This window comes from Pipistrellus kuhlii, unplaced genomic scaffold (genome assembly GCF_014108245.1).
Source record: "Pipistrellus kuhlii isolate mPipKuh1 unplaced genomic scaffold, mPipKuh1.p scaffold_m20_p_1, whole genome shotgun sequence".
NCBI lineage: Eukaryota > Metazoa > Chordata > Mammalia > Chiroptera > Vespertilionidae > Pipistrellus > Pipistrellus kuhlii.
In genome coordinates this window covers 172,627,177-172,644,380 of record NW_023425404.1, presented here as the reverse complement: position 1 = coordinate 172,644,380, position 17,204 = coordinate 172,627,177, and the positions used below count along the sequence as shown (strand labels likewise).

At 38.9% G+C, this 17,204-nt stretch overlaps 1 protein-coding gene across 1 annotated transcript in view; it reads left to right on the top strand.

The window, feature by feature from the left end:
- The first annotated feature begins 10,720 nt into the window (after positions 1-10,720).
- GABRB1 (gamma-aminobutyric acid type A receptor subunit beta1) overlaps positions 10,721-17,204 on the top strand; it is a 354,508-nt gene continuing 348,024 nt past the window's right edge. The window contains exons 1-3 of the mRNA XM_036417178.2: positions 10,721-11,262; positions 11,442-11,533; positions 12,010-12,077. Coding sequence (XP_036273071.1) covers positions 11,183-11,262; positions 11,442-11,533; positions 12,010-12,077 — 240 coding nt within the window. The 5' untranslated portion in view covers positions 10,721-11,182. The remainder of the gene's footprint in view (positions 11,263-11,441; positions 11,534-12,009; positions 12,078-17,204) is intronic.

The window sequence follows — 17,204 nt, the reverse complement described above, 5'->3', positions numbered from 1 at the left end:
TGGAGTAGCTTACTAAACAAGCTAATTAAAGTCTAAGTCCAGTTGTGGAGAACGCTAGGACGTGCCTAGGTACCACCCATGTGGTGTGCAGGCAAGAAGTGAAAGAGAGAGGAAGGGCCCGCCTTTTAATTTAGGGGGTGGGTAGTCTTGCTAGCTTCTAATTGGTCTTTTCAAAGAATCCTGCCTTATCGACAGCCTTTGGATTGGTTTATACGCCCTACCGCCTCGTGATTGGTTTACACGCTCTACTGCCTTGTGATTGGTTGTCAGCAGGCTGCCTGTCTTAGCGATACCCATACATTTTAAAGTTCACACGGCTTGGGGCGTGCCCTTCCCCGCCCCTCCTGCTTCCACTTCCTTTCCTGTGTTCCCGTGGCTACCTACCTGGCTTCCTCCTGTCTCCTCACCTACAGGACTTACCGTAGGCTTTTCTTCAAGTTATTCTCTTCCTGTCCTCCTTCCTCACCCCAATCCAATCGCCACTGCAAACACAGGTACATCAGTTCTCCCTGAAGTACCACCATGTCATTGCCACGGGCTCAGCTGTGTGACCAGAAGCCGCGGCCTCTGTTCCCACCAAGGCCAGCTCCCCCAGGCTCTTCACTCTGGGCATTCAAGGTCCAGCACCAAGTATCTGCTCTTTTGAGGTGTCTTCCCTACACGCAGGGTAAGCTAGAAACCCCTTTTCTTATTTCTGGCATGCTTTGCATTATAAGGTGGGTATTTGGATGTGTTTATCCAGGTGTTTTATCGTTTATGGTTGTATAATTCTCAAAATCTTTTTTTTTAATATGTTTTATTGAATTTTTATAGAGAGGAAGGGAGAAAGATATAAGAGTTAGAAACATCGATGGGAGAGAAACATCGATCAGCTGCCTCTTACACACCCCCTACTGGGGATGTGCCCACAACCAAGGGACATGCCCTTGACCGGAATTGAACCTGGGACCTTTCAGTCCGCAGGCCGATGCTCTATCCACTGAGCCAAACTGGTTAGGGCGATCAAATCTTTTTTGAGTAAATGAAGTAGCTCTGAGGCTATCTGTTCAGATAGAAAAATGTTCCCCCGCATAATCACCTGGCTATTGGCAACACTTGTTACCCAGTCAATCACAGGTACTAAAAATTTAGTCTATGAAACCAGGGAGATGAAAAGTGTAAATAATTTCTGCTAAAATTTAACAGTAAGATCCCCACACAGTGACAGTTGTGAGTGGCAACATGTTGAAATGACAGTTGTGCCGCTGGTAACTATCTCAGCAGCCATTGTCTCTGACCTTCTCCTTCCCGGGGCAACACCATGGCCAGCCAGTGGTCCACACACTACAAGCGCTTCCAGCTTTCTGGGTGACCCTTTGTAAGATTCTGTTTTGGGGGCAGAGGCCTGTTGTGCTTAAAGGAAAAAAAGAAAATCTCTACTGGCTGGCTGGCTCTGAAAATGCAAATAACTCATAACCCAGATAAATCTAAAGGCATTTCATTACCTAGGAGGCTTTACAAAAATCATAGAATTGCCTCCATAGAGGTTATTTTGTGGTGGTACATTTTTTTTTTTAATAATTAATAGTGTACTGGTAAAGAGTATAGACTGTCATTAGACTGCATGAATTTGGATTCTGTATCATTTAATTGTTGATATTGGATAATTAATGAGCTTTCTGTTTCTCAGTTACTTATCAGTAAAACAAAATTAATTATCACACTTCATAAGGTATTATAAACACTATGTTAAGTGTTTAAAATGTATTGGTAAATAATAGGCTTATAAAATGTTTATTCTTTGTAATTAATATTAGTATTTTTAATAAAAACTAATTAAAACTAACTTGAAATTTATTAATAAGACAGTATATATTTTAAAACAAGAAGTCATATATTTGTTTAGGTAGAATTCTCCTTAAACAAGAAAATAATACCCTTGTAACCACTAAAAATACTGGAGTTCCATTTTTAGTATTTTGAGGAAATTCTACACTGTTCTCCATAGTGGCTGCACTAGTCTGCATTCCCATCAGCAGTGCACGAGGGTTCCTTTTTCTCCACATCCTCGCCAGCACTTGTCATTTATTGAGTTGTTAATGATAGCCATACTGACAGGTGTGAGATGGTATGGTATTGTCCTTTTGATCTGCATCTTTCGGATGATTAGTGACTTTGAGCATGTTTTCATATGTCTCTTGGCCTTTCTTATGGCCTCTTTTGAAAAGTATCTATTTAGGTCTGTTGCCCATTTTTTGATTGGGTTGTTTATTTTCCTTTTGTTAGGTTGTATCAGTTCCCTGTAGATATTGGAGATTAAACCCTTATTGGAGATAACATTGGCAAATATGTTCTCCCATGCAGTGGGCTTTCTTGTTTTGTTGATGGTTTCTTTTGCTGTGCAGAAGCTTTTTATTTTGATGTAGTCCCGCTTGCTTTACCTTCTCCTTAATTTCCAGTGCCCTAGGAGCTGTTTCCTCAAAAAACTAAAAATGAAACTCCCATTTGGCCCAGTAATCCCACTTCTAGGAATATATTCCAAGAAACTAGAAACACCAATCAGAAAGGATATATACACCTCTATGTTCATAGCAGCACAATTTACCATAGCTAAGATTTGGAAACAGCCTAAGTGACAAACAGCAGATGAGTGGATTAAAAACCGTGGTACATCTACACAATGGAATGCTACACTGCTGTAAAAAAGAAGGAATTCTTACCATTTGCAATAGCATGGATGGAACTGGAGAGCATTATGCTAAGCGAAGTAAGCCAGCCAGAGAAAGATAAATATCACACGATCTCACTCATTTGTGGAATATAATGAACAACGTAAACTGATGAACAAAAACAGACCCAGAGACAGAGAAGCATCAATCAGACCATCAAACCTCAGAGGGAAAGTAGGGGAGGGTGGGAGTAAGGGGGAGAGGTCAACCAAAGGACTCATATGCATGCATATAAGACTAACCAATAGACACAGACAACAGGCAGTTGATGGCATGAGTTGGGGAGGGGGCGTTAAAGGGGTATAAGGTTACATATGTAATACCTTAATAAATTAAAATAAAAAATAAAAATAATAAAAATACTGGAAATAGAGTTCCTGGAAATAATAATTTAAGAAGTAATTCAAACGAAGTACAAATATATAAAAATAATAAAATACAAATTCATTTATTTAAGATAACAATTTACAAAATTCTGTAGCATAGAATGATGCTTAAAAAGTAAAAATAAAAAGAAATGAAAATGTACTTGGATATATGACAGGATATAAGTTTTAGTCTGAAGAGTCCACATTATAATATATGAATTAGAAGAGCTGAAAAATACCAAGTTTTAAAAAAAAAAGTCATTTTTTTTTAATTAGCAGCTAAAAATCTGTTAAATAACTGGATTTTATATAGCTTGAAACACAAGAGACTTTTTAAAAAGAATATAATAAACCCATAGAGAATACATTCATATGGAAAAATTAAGTGAGACCATTTTCATTAACACAGGAACAATACCACTCAAGTTAATTAGCAGATTTACTATAATAACAAAGTTTCACAAGATTTTATAATCAATAAATTAATACAGTGCTTAATCTATAAAATAAGGTACTAAAGCATAACAAAGGATATGTAAACATTTTAAAAGGTAATAATAGTGTGGCTTAAGCCAAAATTAAAATTCTATTAATAGTAATAGTGATAAAATATATCATGTCATAAATGAAAGTGTGAACTTCGGTCAATTATAGAATGAATAAGTAATTGAGATCTAATGCACAGCATGATTATAGATAAAAATACTATATTGTATACTTTAAAATTTGCTAGGAAAGTAGATCTTAAGTATTCTGATCACACACACAATGGTAACTATGTGAAGTAGTGGACATTTAATTAATTTGATTGTGGTAACATTTCACAGTGTATATTGAGAGATCATATATATATTATATAATTGAGTATGTTATTTTCAGTTACATATTATATGTTACATGTTATATATTGTATATTGCACATTTTGTATATAAATATTAGGTTAAATCAGAAAACATGATCGATTAAACAGAATGAAAATTGCACATATAGATTTAATAAATAGTATAGTATATGGCTATTAATATTAAAAATTATTCTTTAGATTGTGGTAATAAATATTATCTCCAAAGTTTCTGATATTGTATTTTCCACAGTATTCATAATATTTGGTGTTAAACCTTTTAAAAACAGAAAATTGATGTGCTATGTATCCATCTGTAATACCTTTTTGTACATGTAATTAGGTAAAAGTTTACTTTTTTTGTTCCTTATAGATCATAAATTGTCTCCACAGCATTTATTGAATAGTTTATTTTTACCTAAAAGGGATAAATATTTTATGCTCTTTATTTCGTTGTACTATCTCTTCTTGCCTGTATGTGAATTCCACTGTTTCATGAACTGAACACACACTGCTTCAATTTCTATAGTTCAATAGGTCTTGATATCTCAAAGATAAGTGCCCCTTAACCTCCTTTTTTTCCTTCAAACATTTCTTGTCCTTTTTTTCTTCCTCTTTAATCTTGCATTTGAGTTTTAGGGTTGGTTTCTTAATTTCCGCTGCAAATGTTGGAACTTTGATTCAAATGGATTATATTTCTCAAAGTGTGTACAATTGACATCTTTATAGTTATTTAGTCTCCCCAGTCTCAAATATGATACATTTTCCTTTGTCTAGGTCTTATTTTATGTTCATTCATAGTATTATATAGATTCTCTCTAAAGCTCTTGCACATCTCCTTTTCAGTTATTTTTGGGTACATTAAAGTTTTTGCTATTTTTGTAATGCAATAAGTTCTCCTATTATGTTTTCTTGTTGGTAACTGCTGTGGATAGTAATGTTGGTAACATATTTAAATGCTATTTGATCTTCATTTCAGCTAACTGGCCTAACTCTCTTTTGTAGTCTTATATGTTTGGAGATGCTATTAGTTTAGTTCCTTTTTTAAATTTTTAAATTATTTCCCCCATTTTTATTTGTCTCATTAAAATATCATACCTCTGCTCTAATTGGTTTTGCTCAGTGGGTAGAGTGTTGGCCTGTGGACTAACAAGGGTCCCAGGTTCAATTCAGGTCAAAGGCATATACCTTGGTTGCAGGCACATCACCAGTAGGGGGTGTGCAGGAGGCAGCTGATGTTTCTCTCTCATTGATGTTTCTAACTCTCTACCCCTCTCCCTTACTCTCTGTAAAAAATAAATCCTACTTAATAAAAGAGTAATATGCAAATTAACCATCATTCCATTATACCAACCAGCCACGCCCACCAGCTAATCAGAGTGAGTATACAAATTAACCCCAATCAAGATGGCTACAGCCACAGAGAGAAGTAGGGAAGCATGGGTTTCCCAGGCAATGGAAGAAGCAAAGCTTTCCGCATGCTCTGGCCATCCCAGGCCTCCACTCCAGGCTACAAAATTTCAATTATAGAAGATACTGCCAGCCACAGAGTGAGCAGGAGGCTTGGCTCCGCTCCAGACTACAAAGTTTCAATTGTAGAAGGTAAATAAATTCCAGAATATCAGGGCCTCCGCTTGGGTTGCCAGGGGGTGTGGCTGGCCTGCAAACCACCACAAGCCCCTCTCTCAGGCTGTCCCAGAACCCCCTTGATCTGGGACACCCTTCAGGGCAAACCAGCTGGCCTCCACCTGTGCACCAGGTCTCTATCCTATCTAATAAAAGAGTAAGATGCAGATTGACCATCACTCCAACACACACGATGGCTGCCTCCATGTGGTCAAAGATCCTGCCCCCATGTGGACACAAGATGGCCACCATAAGATGGCCAGCAGGGGAGAGCAGTTGGGAGGGACCAGGCCTGCAAGTGAGGCAGTTGGAGACGATCAACCCTGTAGGGGAGGGCACTTAGGGGTGACCAGGGCAACAGAGGAGGGAAGTTGGGAGCAAACAGGCTGGCATGCGATTGGTTAGGGGGTAGGCTGGCAGGCAGAAGTGGTTGGGGGCAATCAGGAAGGCAGGAAGGCGAGCAGTTGGGAGCCAGCAGTCCTGGACTGTGTGAGGGATCCCAGATTGGAGAGTGTACAGGCTGGGCTGAGGGACACCCCTGCCCCCTGCATGAATTTTGTGCACCAGGCCTCTAGTAAAATATATACTAAAAAAGAAAGAAATATCATACCTCTGATAAAGTGTTGAATATTTATATTTTCGTGGAAGTGCCACTATCACAATTATTTTTCAGGTATATGATTTAAAAAATAATTATATATTCATATTGATAAACTTAAAAAAAATTTTTTTCTTCTTTGGCCAGCATATATCAAAGAGAAAATATGTTCTATATTCCCTTATTACATTCTGAATGGTTATTATTTCTATGATTTCATTTTTTACCTTTAAGTCCTTAATTCAACTGAAACTTATTTTAACAAAAAGTATAAGGAAATGCTTATACAATATTAATTATTTTTCAAAGAGATATTTTTTCTATTATTCATTAGAAAACATGTCTTTATCCACCAATTTGAAATATTAATTTAATCATATGTTTAATACTGAAGTTAATATCTTGAAAGTGTAAGATTGAGTTAGGGTGGGCACTTCTTTAATTATCTATACAATAAAAGCCTATGCAACCATTACGACTGGTGGACCAAACAACTGAATGACTGGTTGCTATGATGATGTACTGACCACCAGGGGGCAGACACTCAATACAGAAGATGCCCCCTGGTATTCAGTGCGCTCCCACAGCCAATCTCCCCCAGCCAACCAACATCCCATGGGAGGTCCCTCTCCATGGCTGGCTGGCCTAGTGGTTAGTGTGCTCCCACAGCCAACCTCATGCAGCCAGCCAACCTCCTGTGTTCCCTCTGCCAGGCTGGCAGGCCAGCCCCATTCAGCAGACAACCTCCTGTGGTCCCTCCCTCCCAGACAGCTCTGATCAGCCTCAATGGGCCAAGCAAAGGGACCCTACCCATGCACGAATTCTTGCACTGGGCCTCTAGTGTTTAAAAATCTCCTTTATAGTACTTCCAAACAGTTATTGTCACCTTTCTTTCACATATATCCAAGCTAATATATCCATTCATATAATATTTTAAACCAAGTTGAGGACAAATAATAATGGACTAATTATGACTGCAGAGTTGCATACTTGCTAGGTACATAATAGATGCTCAATAAAAAGAAGCCAGACTGAATGGAAATGAACTTTAGTTATAGTCTTAAACTATAAAATGAAAGACTTATTGTTTTGTTTGAACAAAATCTGTAGAGTCCTCCTTTTATGGTGTGTCATCTACATTAAAGCTACACAGTGTCTCTGATAGCTTATTAAAAAGAGATTTAGCCTATACATTATTTTTCTGGATTCAGTATTTACAATAATAAATAAATAAGCCGGACTAATTTGAAAGTGAAACCATTATTTCCAAGTTTGATCACAATTCAAAACAGAATTTAAAGCTTCTTATTCTATATTTTAATCAATAAGCATATTCACTAAGAATATGTAATACTATATCTTGACCTTCAGACACTTCCATCTTAGTTGTGTGATTATTTTTAGGATCCACCTTTAGTCCCTCTAAGAGTTATCAAAAGATAATAGTTGCAGGAATAGCTTGAACAAAAAGTGGAAATTGATTGGAATCTTGAAGGAGGGAAGCTCTTAATTAAGAGAGTTAGTTTGGGGGAAAAATAAGCAGTTTCACAGGGAAAATAAGTGTTGGCTTTTTCAAGCCATAAGTCCCACATTGTGTCTGGATCTGATGATTTTTAATTTTTCTTCAATTATTTACTTATTTTTATTTTAAATTATTTCTTTCCCAATTAGTGCCAAAAATTATTCAAAGCAGCTCACACACTATATATTGATATATTCAGTGTAACATATCTGTTTTTAAGTTAGTAAAGTGTGAAAAGGGAAAAACAAATTTAGAATTCCAAGTCATTGTGGAGAAATGTAATATCAAAATTCAGGTCATTAAGATCTTACATCATTATTAAAGCTGAATTGTACCTATATTCTAAGATTCTCAGTGGCGAAAGCAAATAGGGAAATAATGAATTATAGGATTCATGTTGCCCATAAGATAAAAGCTACTTAGGAAGTGAAACAATTTTCAGAGTACTAGGTCTCATACAGAAGATACTGAGCGATTCACTGGGCTTTATACTCAATGGCATCCCAGGAATAGATGTGATAATGAATATCTTAGGCTAGGGGTGTTGAACTCAATCAGAGAAGGGGCCAAAATCTAAAATCCAGCCTAAATCGCGGGCCGAATGGTTTACTGAACAGTCATAAACTGTCATTGTGATGGAAACGCAGCGGAGTGCAGTGATGACAGCGCGGTGCGGGCCACATTGCAAGGCCTGGCGGGATGGATTTGGCCCGCGGGCCTTGTGTTTGACACATGTGTCTTAGGAGTTCTTGTAGTGTGCTTCCATGTAGGTGGAAGGCATAATTTAAAAGCCAAATTAAGTGAAATGGACCTGAACTGGGGCATGCTAAACATTAGAATACAAGTATACAAAGTCAGTGATATTCTTCTTTAATACTAGGATAAAATCTTGGTTCTTTAACAGACTTTGTTAAATAAAATCCTGACGGTTGTTCAAAAGGAGCTTTGGGGATATATGACCAACTAGAGAACATATATCCCAATAAAAGCTTATAAGTTACACAAACACAGTAAACACCAAACTAAATGCTTCTTTTATGAATTGAATTTGGCTCGCAAGGCTGACAATTCTCAACCTACCATAGATGGATCAGTTGACAAATTCCATGTGCAAAGGGTCTCTGTATGCTATCTTTTTCACTGTTGTATCACCAGCTTTTAGCATGGTGTCTGACAGTTGATATTCAATAATAAATACCTGAGGAATAAATGAGTGAATAAATGAATGAAGTCAATGTCCACAGATCTATTATATTTTTTACAGCCTGGCTTTTGCAAAGAGCTGTGCAGTATAGAGAGGTTCTTGGCTTTCAAGAACATGAATCATGAATATTTTCTTTACCCATTAAAGAAGATCCATATAAATTAAAGAGGTAGACTTCACACACTTTTAAGAAAATTAAGAAAACAGATTAAGAGCTAACATTGTCCCCAGAAGAAATAGCATCATTATTTAGGGGGGTTATGAGGCTCAAATCAGAAAATAAAGTTAATGTATATGAACAGTGTCAAGATCTACATTTTTGTAAATGTTTGTACAATTAGCACCTTCTGAAAGTTTCCAAGCCCTGTGCTTCCCCATTACTTGATGCCTCCAATATACCTTAGAAACCTTGCACTACTCTATGTTCTCTCCATTCTGCAGTCCCTTTGCTTGGGGTTGTCATAATAACCCTTCTTTCTTCTTGTTTTCCCTGTCTGTTTCCTCCTTTGGGGTCTATATTTCAAAACACAGGGTAGTTAGGTCCATTAATTCTGGGTTGAAACACCAATTCCACCATTTATTAGCTGTTTGATATTAAACTAGTTACATTACCCTAATTCATTCCTAGCATCATTATCTATAAAATGAGAATAATATTTTTACATTTATATCATTATAAAGTTAAAAGAGATAATAGGTAATGTATATGCAATAACCAGTAGTCAGCAAATGACAGATGTTAATTGTTCTTATGATTATTCTACCAGAACATTCTGTCTAAAGCCTTGACCATTGACTATGCCTACTTAAAACCTCCAGTGATTTCCAGAAGCTCGTATCTGCATAGTCCTGTAGGTAATTTTATTTATAGTCTGGCTTCAGTTTCCCTGTACACCTTCACCCCCCACCATCCTTACCTCCTTGGTTTATATCCTAGGATATAAACCAAGTCTTTTCAGGGTTTAGCTATTCAAGCAGACCAGTTTTTTAAGTCTCTAGGATTTGGCACATGTTGTTCCTTCCTTCTGGAATGCCTCTCTCTCCCTGCTCCGGCAAAAAGATTTCTCCTCTGAAACTATATCCTACTTCTCCCTGGTGGAATTAACAGCCCTCCTGTCACCACAACACTGTCTAGAGATCTATATTTAATCTGCCTATATTTTTATCCCTCTGTCTGATTTGTAAATTTCTCTAGGATAGGAATACTCTTTAATGAACAAACACCTAGCCCAGGGCTTCCCTCCCAACTTGTGCTCAATGACATTTATCGAATTGCATTGTTTGAATTTAATTTAATTCACACAACTGTTGCTCCTACAGAACCCCAATCTACTTGCAAGCAGAGGTTAGACCCTCTGGGTGTTTCAGAGCCCCTTCTGGGTTACTCCATACGAGCTAACATACTGGCAATTTATGGGTTCCTCACTAGAACCCAGAAGAAAAGTGGAATTTGGGGCCAGTGGCCCTAGAAAAAAAGAACAATCTGCCCAGAGATGCTGTCTCATTGCTTCTTCCCCCTTCCCACCTCCACCCTGGGCTGCAGAGACTCAAAGGGGGCGGGAGGAAAGGAAGCGGAAAAAACTGACCCGCCCCTCCTCTGCTCCCTCCCACAGAGAAGGGCTACTCCGGCAGGGATGTCTTAAAAAGCCTCCCAGGGGGACCAGATTCTTGGAGTCCTCAAATATTCCTGGGTTTCCTCTGCCTTTCCCCTTCTTCTCTGGCTTTCCCTCTTCATTCACTTCATTCTCCACCCGACCCCACCGCCAAGCTTTCCTCCCTCCCCCTTCCCATCGCGCTCACGCTCACACACACACACACACACACACACACACACACACACACACACGCAACCAGAGACCCGCCTTCTCTCCAAACTCCCAGTTCTAGGACCACTGTGACTGTTACCGAAAGGTGCCAATCACAGGCAGCCTTAGCCAGATGCCTGGGAGTTGAGTTAAAAAAAAGAAAAAAAGAAAAAAAAAAAAAAAAGCAGGTTGAGGGCAGAGAGGAAAAAGAACATAGCAACCTCCCATCCCCAATACACACACATGCACCGTAGGATTCCCAGCAAGCACACAGCAGGATACCTCCGACCGCTCTGAGGACGCGGAGCACCGCAAACAGGAACTTTAAAGGGATTGAAATCTGTTGCCTGTTCCACTAGGAATACTGTTCGCCAGGCACAAGGTGTCTTTCGGCGGAGAGCACCCTCTGCGCATGCGCAGGTCCATTCGGGAATTACTGCCCTGCCGCCGACTAAGTTGCATTCCTTGAATCTTCGCCGAAAAAGACAATTCTTTAATCAGAGTTAGTAATGTGGACAGTGCATAATCGGGAGAGTCTGGGGCTTCTCTCTTTCCCTGTGATGATTGCCATGGTCTGTTGTGCACACAGGTGAGCTATTTTTTTTTTTTCTTTTTCCTTCCTTCCTTCCTTAGTGTTTTTCTTGTGGCATGCTTGCCGGATCCTGTAGCTTGTTCTTCAGGGGGGGGTAGGTGTGCCTATCTATTTTTTATGTCAGCTCGCAGTTTGTGCTCCTTTCTGAATACGGTCCCCCTACTTCTTCCCTTCAGCGCCAACGAGCCCAGCAACATGTCATACGTGAAAGAGACAGTGGACCGATTGCTCAAGGGATATGACATTCGCTTGCGGCCGGACTTTGGAGGTAAAGCTTCATTTTTTTTTTTTTTCAACCTGTAACCCACACCTCGTTCTCCTTTTCCTGACAAAGATGAATGTCAGGGAGGAAAAAAAAAAAGAAGCATGTAATGTTCGTAAGCGTGCACTGTGCCCTACGCCTTGGATACACACACACACACACACACACACACGCACACACGCACACAAGCACACGCGCACACAAACACGCACACGCACACAGGACGCCATCCCCCCAGGAGCAGGTGGATGAAACCCCAGGCAGAGCCCACCTTACCTCGGCCCGACACACCCTCTGCATAGTCACTGCATCACGCGTGTGCCCACACCTGTTTTCCCAAGCCGTGCCCCCGCAGGAGGGAGGGGAGCCCGGGCAGCCCGGGCAGAAACGCAGTGAGTGCCAAGGAAGCCCCTGTCCCCTCCCCAGCCTGCCGCCACTCGGAGGAGATCATGCCCCTAATGCGTCCCTTCTCCCCCTGGCAGGGCCCCCCGTGGACGTGGGCATGCGGATCGATGTGGCCAGCATAGACATGGTTTCCGAAGTGAACATGGTGAGTGGTCCGGGCTTACGCAGATGCGAAAGGGGCCGGTGCCCGTGCCCTCTGCGTTTCACTGGCGGTCACCTCGGCCCGTGCGCCCCCCACCCCGGCGCGCACACACCCCGCGGCCCCCGGTTTGTGTGTTCCACGCACACCCGGCTACTGCGGTGTGGTGCTCCGCAGGAGGAAACGTGCGCGGCACTATTTGGGGGGAAAGACGGGTGACTGGCAGCCGTGGATCGGGTGGGGCGGAGTCTGAGCGGTGCTGGAGGAGCAGGGTTTCCTTCGGTGTTCCGATGCGCAGGGCACCATCTGCCGGCGGCAGGCGGCCTGCACTTGGGTGTTAGGACCCTGGTCCCTGGTCCCTGGTCCGCAGCCCCCTTTTTCTCCCAAGTCCGCTTCCCTGCAGCCTGGACCCGGACAAACTCAGTTCCAGCATGGAGTACACAAGCACACAGAGGAGGTTTCAGTGCCCCATCCCTCTTCCCAGGCTCCCAGGCTCTGGCACACCCTGTGGCAGGAGCAACAGGCTGAGACAATAGTCCACGCTTGCTAAATAAGAAAGTGCTCAAGCCAGCGTCTGGGCAGGCTCATCTTGTTCCCAGGTGGTGGTTGGTGAATTTGCCTTGTTGCCTTTTGCATATGTAAGATGAAACAGAATGACTCCGGTTATTGCTTTGTTTTACCCTGGAAATTTAAGCAGCATGCTGCAGAAGCCTGCTGATTAAAAGGATGGTGGAAGGAAGGGGGTGAGAGTAATAGTGCAGTCCTTTCATTTCAAAGGGTTAACATTCTTTTGTTTTATTTTTTTTTTTCTCTCCTCCCTTTCTGAAGCTATTGCAAAAATGGATTGAAATCATATCTGTCAGTTTCTCTATTGGCTGGTTTCAACCACTGAGGGGTAGCAGTTTTCCAGTTGTTAGAGTTTCTAACTGTTGCTTCCTGTAAGGCAGGGGAAAAGCCTGTTGCTTTTCTAGAACCAACCACCTAGGGAACAGCTAGATCTAGGTGAGCAACATGTCATTTTTTTTTTCCCGCTTGCGAAAAATAATATTGTGGCAACAGAAATTTAGAGAACCTGAATAAAGACTAAAACCTTCAGGGATTTTATCTATCTATAGTTGTAAAGGCTATTGAAATGTCCTTTCATTTCATTACCAGTGTGTCATTCTATTTTAACATGCTAAGGTTTAAGAATTTTTTAAAGATTTGGACAGGAAGGAGAAATATGTTTATAATCTATTGAATATGATTATAGTAAGTGTGACTATTACATTTCTGTATTTTACAGTTGTAACTTACCCAACTTTATTTTTTTCTTTTTAAAATTGATTTTAGTAACATTGTGATTAAGCATTTGCATACCTTAGGAAGTGCTCACCCCAATAGTAATTTACCCAGATTTAAATGGCTTATTTAAAATACTATTTTAAAATAAATTATTTAATTATTGTAATGGAAAAGGAAAGCCAATTTTAAAAAAGTAATGCACAATGAGTATTTTCTGATATGGAAAAGATTTTTAATAGACTGACTCATTTAAAATATTTTGTTCACATACATGTCACTAAAACAAAGCAACCCAAAACACAATGTTTAAACATTGAATAGCATAAAACATTGAAACCCATACATGTCATTAAACAAAGCAACCCAAAACACAATGTTTACAAACACTGAATAGCATAATAACATGTGCACATACACAAATCATACTCATGCTATTGCAACTAAACAAATTAGAAAAAAAAAACAAGTAATTTGTATCATGTAGATAAATAATAACATTTTTGTTCTTTTATTTGGCACCTTGTAAGTACCCACATAGGGAATTTGTAAAATAGGAGAAGATTAGGGGAGCTCAAAGGGAAACAGTGCCTTTGCCGGCAGTCAGTATTCTGTTTGGCACATTATACTTTTTAGAATTGTAAAAAATGTATAGTTCTGTTGACTATATTTACAAACACCTTTTCAGGTATTTTACTTTTTATTTTTATTTGAATTGGAAAGGTTCTATTAACCCAAACAACCACCATAAGAAAAACAAGCTCTGTATTGAATTTCATATATAAGTTCAGAAAAATAATTTAATTGCAGTGCCACTGGAAATAGCTCCTAATGATGGAATAATGCAACCTATTTACTCACCGTGCCATGTGTATATGTACTTGCTTTAAAAAATATTCACTGAGCAAGATAAAGCAATGAAAAAAACATTCTACTAAAAGACGAATTACCTTTCCACAGTGTTGTTAGAGCTATATGGGAAAATAAAAGGCACTAGCATTGGAAAATAATAAAACTTGAGTTGCTTATTCTTCTTTGTTTCTCTTTTTAATGAGAGCTACCAACAAGACCCAAGGTTTATTTGATCTTTTCTTTGACAAAACATTGAAATGAATAGATTTGAAATAACTTCAAGAAAAATGGGAAACAAAGAGGAATTTTAGGATTGAGGGTTCTGTAAAAACACAACCTGGATGGTTGACCCTGGTTAAGAGAACGGCCTATAATATGCTTTGGTTTTTAGATAATGTAAGTTGGAGGGGTGAAGGGGGGATATCTATGGAAAATAACACTACTGCTTATTTTATTAATCATGTCTTAGTAGCCTGATGGACAGTAACTTTTGAAGTTATGTAATAAGAAATGTCCCCCAAAATTAATTTAAAAAATAAGAATGGACAAATAATATAATAAAATAGCTTTAAGGAAAATTCAGACAAGAATTCATTACTAAAGCATTGCTCATTTTTATATTCTTATTCATTATTGTTATTTTCCACCCATTCCACAGCGGGGAAAATGACATGATAATCATACATTACATTAATGGGTTTGAAACTAGGTTATGTTAATTTTGTTATTTTTTAAATTATAATATAGTTCCATATTGGTTTATAGCATTGTCTGTTCTAAAGACTAGCATAACATCAAAAATATTTTCTGATTTATATACTTCAGGATTGAAAATATTTTTCCCAAACAAAAACGTAAAATAGCTTTTACAGTCAATGATCTCTGCTATCCAGAATCATACCCTGTTTCCCCGAAAATAAGACAGTGTCTTATATTAATTTTTTCTCCCAAAGTTGCACTAGGTCTTATTTTCAGGGGATGTCTTATCTTTCCATGTGCTAGGTCTTATTTTCAGAGGATGTCTTATTTTCGGGGAAACACTGGTAGTTACTGAGCAGTAAATGCAAAACCTCTATAGAATAACACTAACACAGAAGAAAATATATATACTTAAGAGCAAGGCTTTTCTTTTCAGGAAATAATATTATTGAGTGAGTTAAGAAGGATTTTCCTCTGACATCATTTGATATATTGTGTATGTGCCAGTGACTATAAACTACTCTGCTTCCATTTATTATTATATTAACCTCTCAACAATTTCTGTCAAGCCATACACACACACACACACACACACACACACACACACACACACACACAGAGAGGGGGGGGCACACACACACACTTTCTAGGATGATTAAAAATGAACAGGAGGCAGTTGGGACAAGAAAGAGACAGTAGCCTCCGGAAATTGCCTTAAAGTAACCACTAGCATCTCCTGATGTAAGCCCAGTGAAACACAGATAACAATAAGCAAGTCTTATCTTTGTAGTAGACTGGGAAAACATGATATTAACTACATGCAAAAAAGTGGGTGGACTCTTGTATTTCATATTTCAAGGACTTTTAAAGAGGTGGCTTCTTTTGACCAAGTAGGGATCCATGTCCCTGATCTAAAGACACCATGGCCCAAGTGACCACTCCCAGAAGACTTTACATCTATTGAGTCCTAACTTAAAGTAGCCATTCCCGGTAGTAGATGATTGACAAGTATTCATTTTCTTTCCTTCCTTCATGCATGGATGGATGCAACTGTGAATTTTCTTATAGATTTTATAAGAAATAAAAACAACCAAAAGGAAAAAAAAAAACAGAACTAAAATAAGTCAACTGTATAAATAATGGCTGAAAGAAAAGCAAATATAATTAACTAAACATCAGTGTTGCGAAAGTCCACTGTTGTTGCTGTTGTTATTTTAATGTTTGATTCCAGGTTTCTGGTACACACTTCAGTTTATCTCTAATTACCATCATCTTGGTAACGCAAAATAGTAACCACCTGTCAGAATCACTCCCCTCCCCACCTATTGATTCAAATCAGTGTTTCTTTATCTTTTAAGTGTATCTGAATCACTCTGAACTTTTAAAATATTAAAATGCATATTCTAAATCAGAGATCTGGGATGGGGTTGGACATTCTGCATTTTTAACAACTCTCAGTGGTGCCAATCACTGGTATGTGGACACACTTTGAGCAGCAAAGGCTGCAGTACATTATTCTGAGATTTAGCATTATTAAGAAATGAACGTCTTTTTTTTTTCTGCTAAGTTTCTCTAAGAATGGTATTATTCCAAGGTTCCAAATTAAGTCTCAAATTAATTTCCAGGTAGTTAGACAGGAAGCTGTGTTCAAAAGGGACATTTAGTTTAGTAATTGATGATAAGCAACAGAAAAAGGCAAAAGCCTGGGTAACGGGGCTTGACTTAGACTACTAAGCAGCCCTCCTAACTGTGTCAATACTTATGAGTCAGCCAACCTTAAATGATGGCTGTGAAAATATTGCCAAGCACTGTCATTCTGACACTGCCATCCTGCTGCTTTACAGAACACCAATGACTTCTCTTCTTCAGAATAGAGAACATTGCAAACTGTTTTTGCCCCTATTGCGGCACTTGCAATAGCTTTGTAAAATAGCCTAACCATACTCTTGTTGCTGTCAGTAAATTCTCTGAGGTTATAATAGAATTCCTTTGCAAATAGAGGAAATAGGTCAGTACCATTTAAAGGTAGGAACAGATATCAGCAGTTAAATAACATTTTCTCTTAAAGGAGTAATCGATCAGGTCTCACTTTCAGGTGCTGGGTTACAATATTATACCATCTGGAAAAGCTGACAGAGGAAAAACTTCCCTTTGCCTTTAGGTTTAGAGAGAGCATAAAGATCTTTTCATGCCTAACCACTTCTAAGCAATCCTATCCAGATTGTTAAGACTTTGAGTTCACATTTGAAAGTCTTTGTTCTTAGGATCACAAGGCCATACTGGATATTAAAACATTTATTG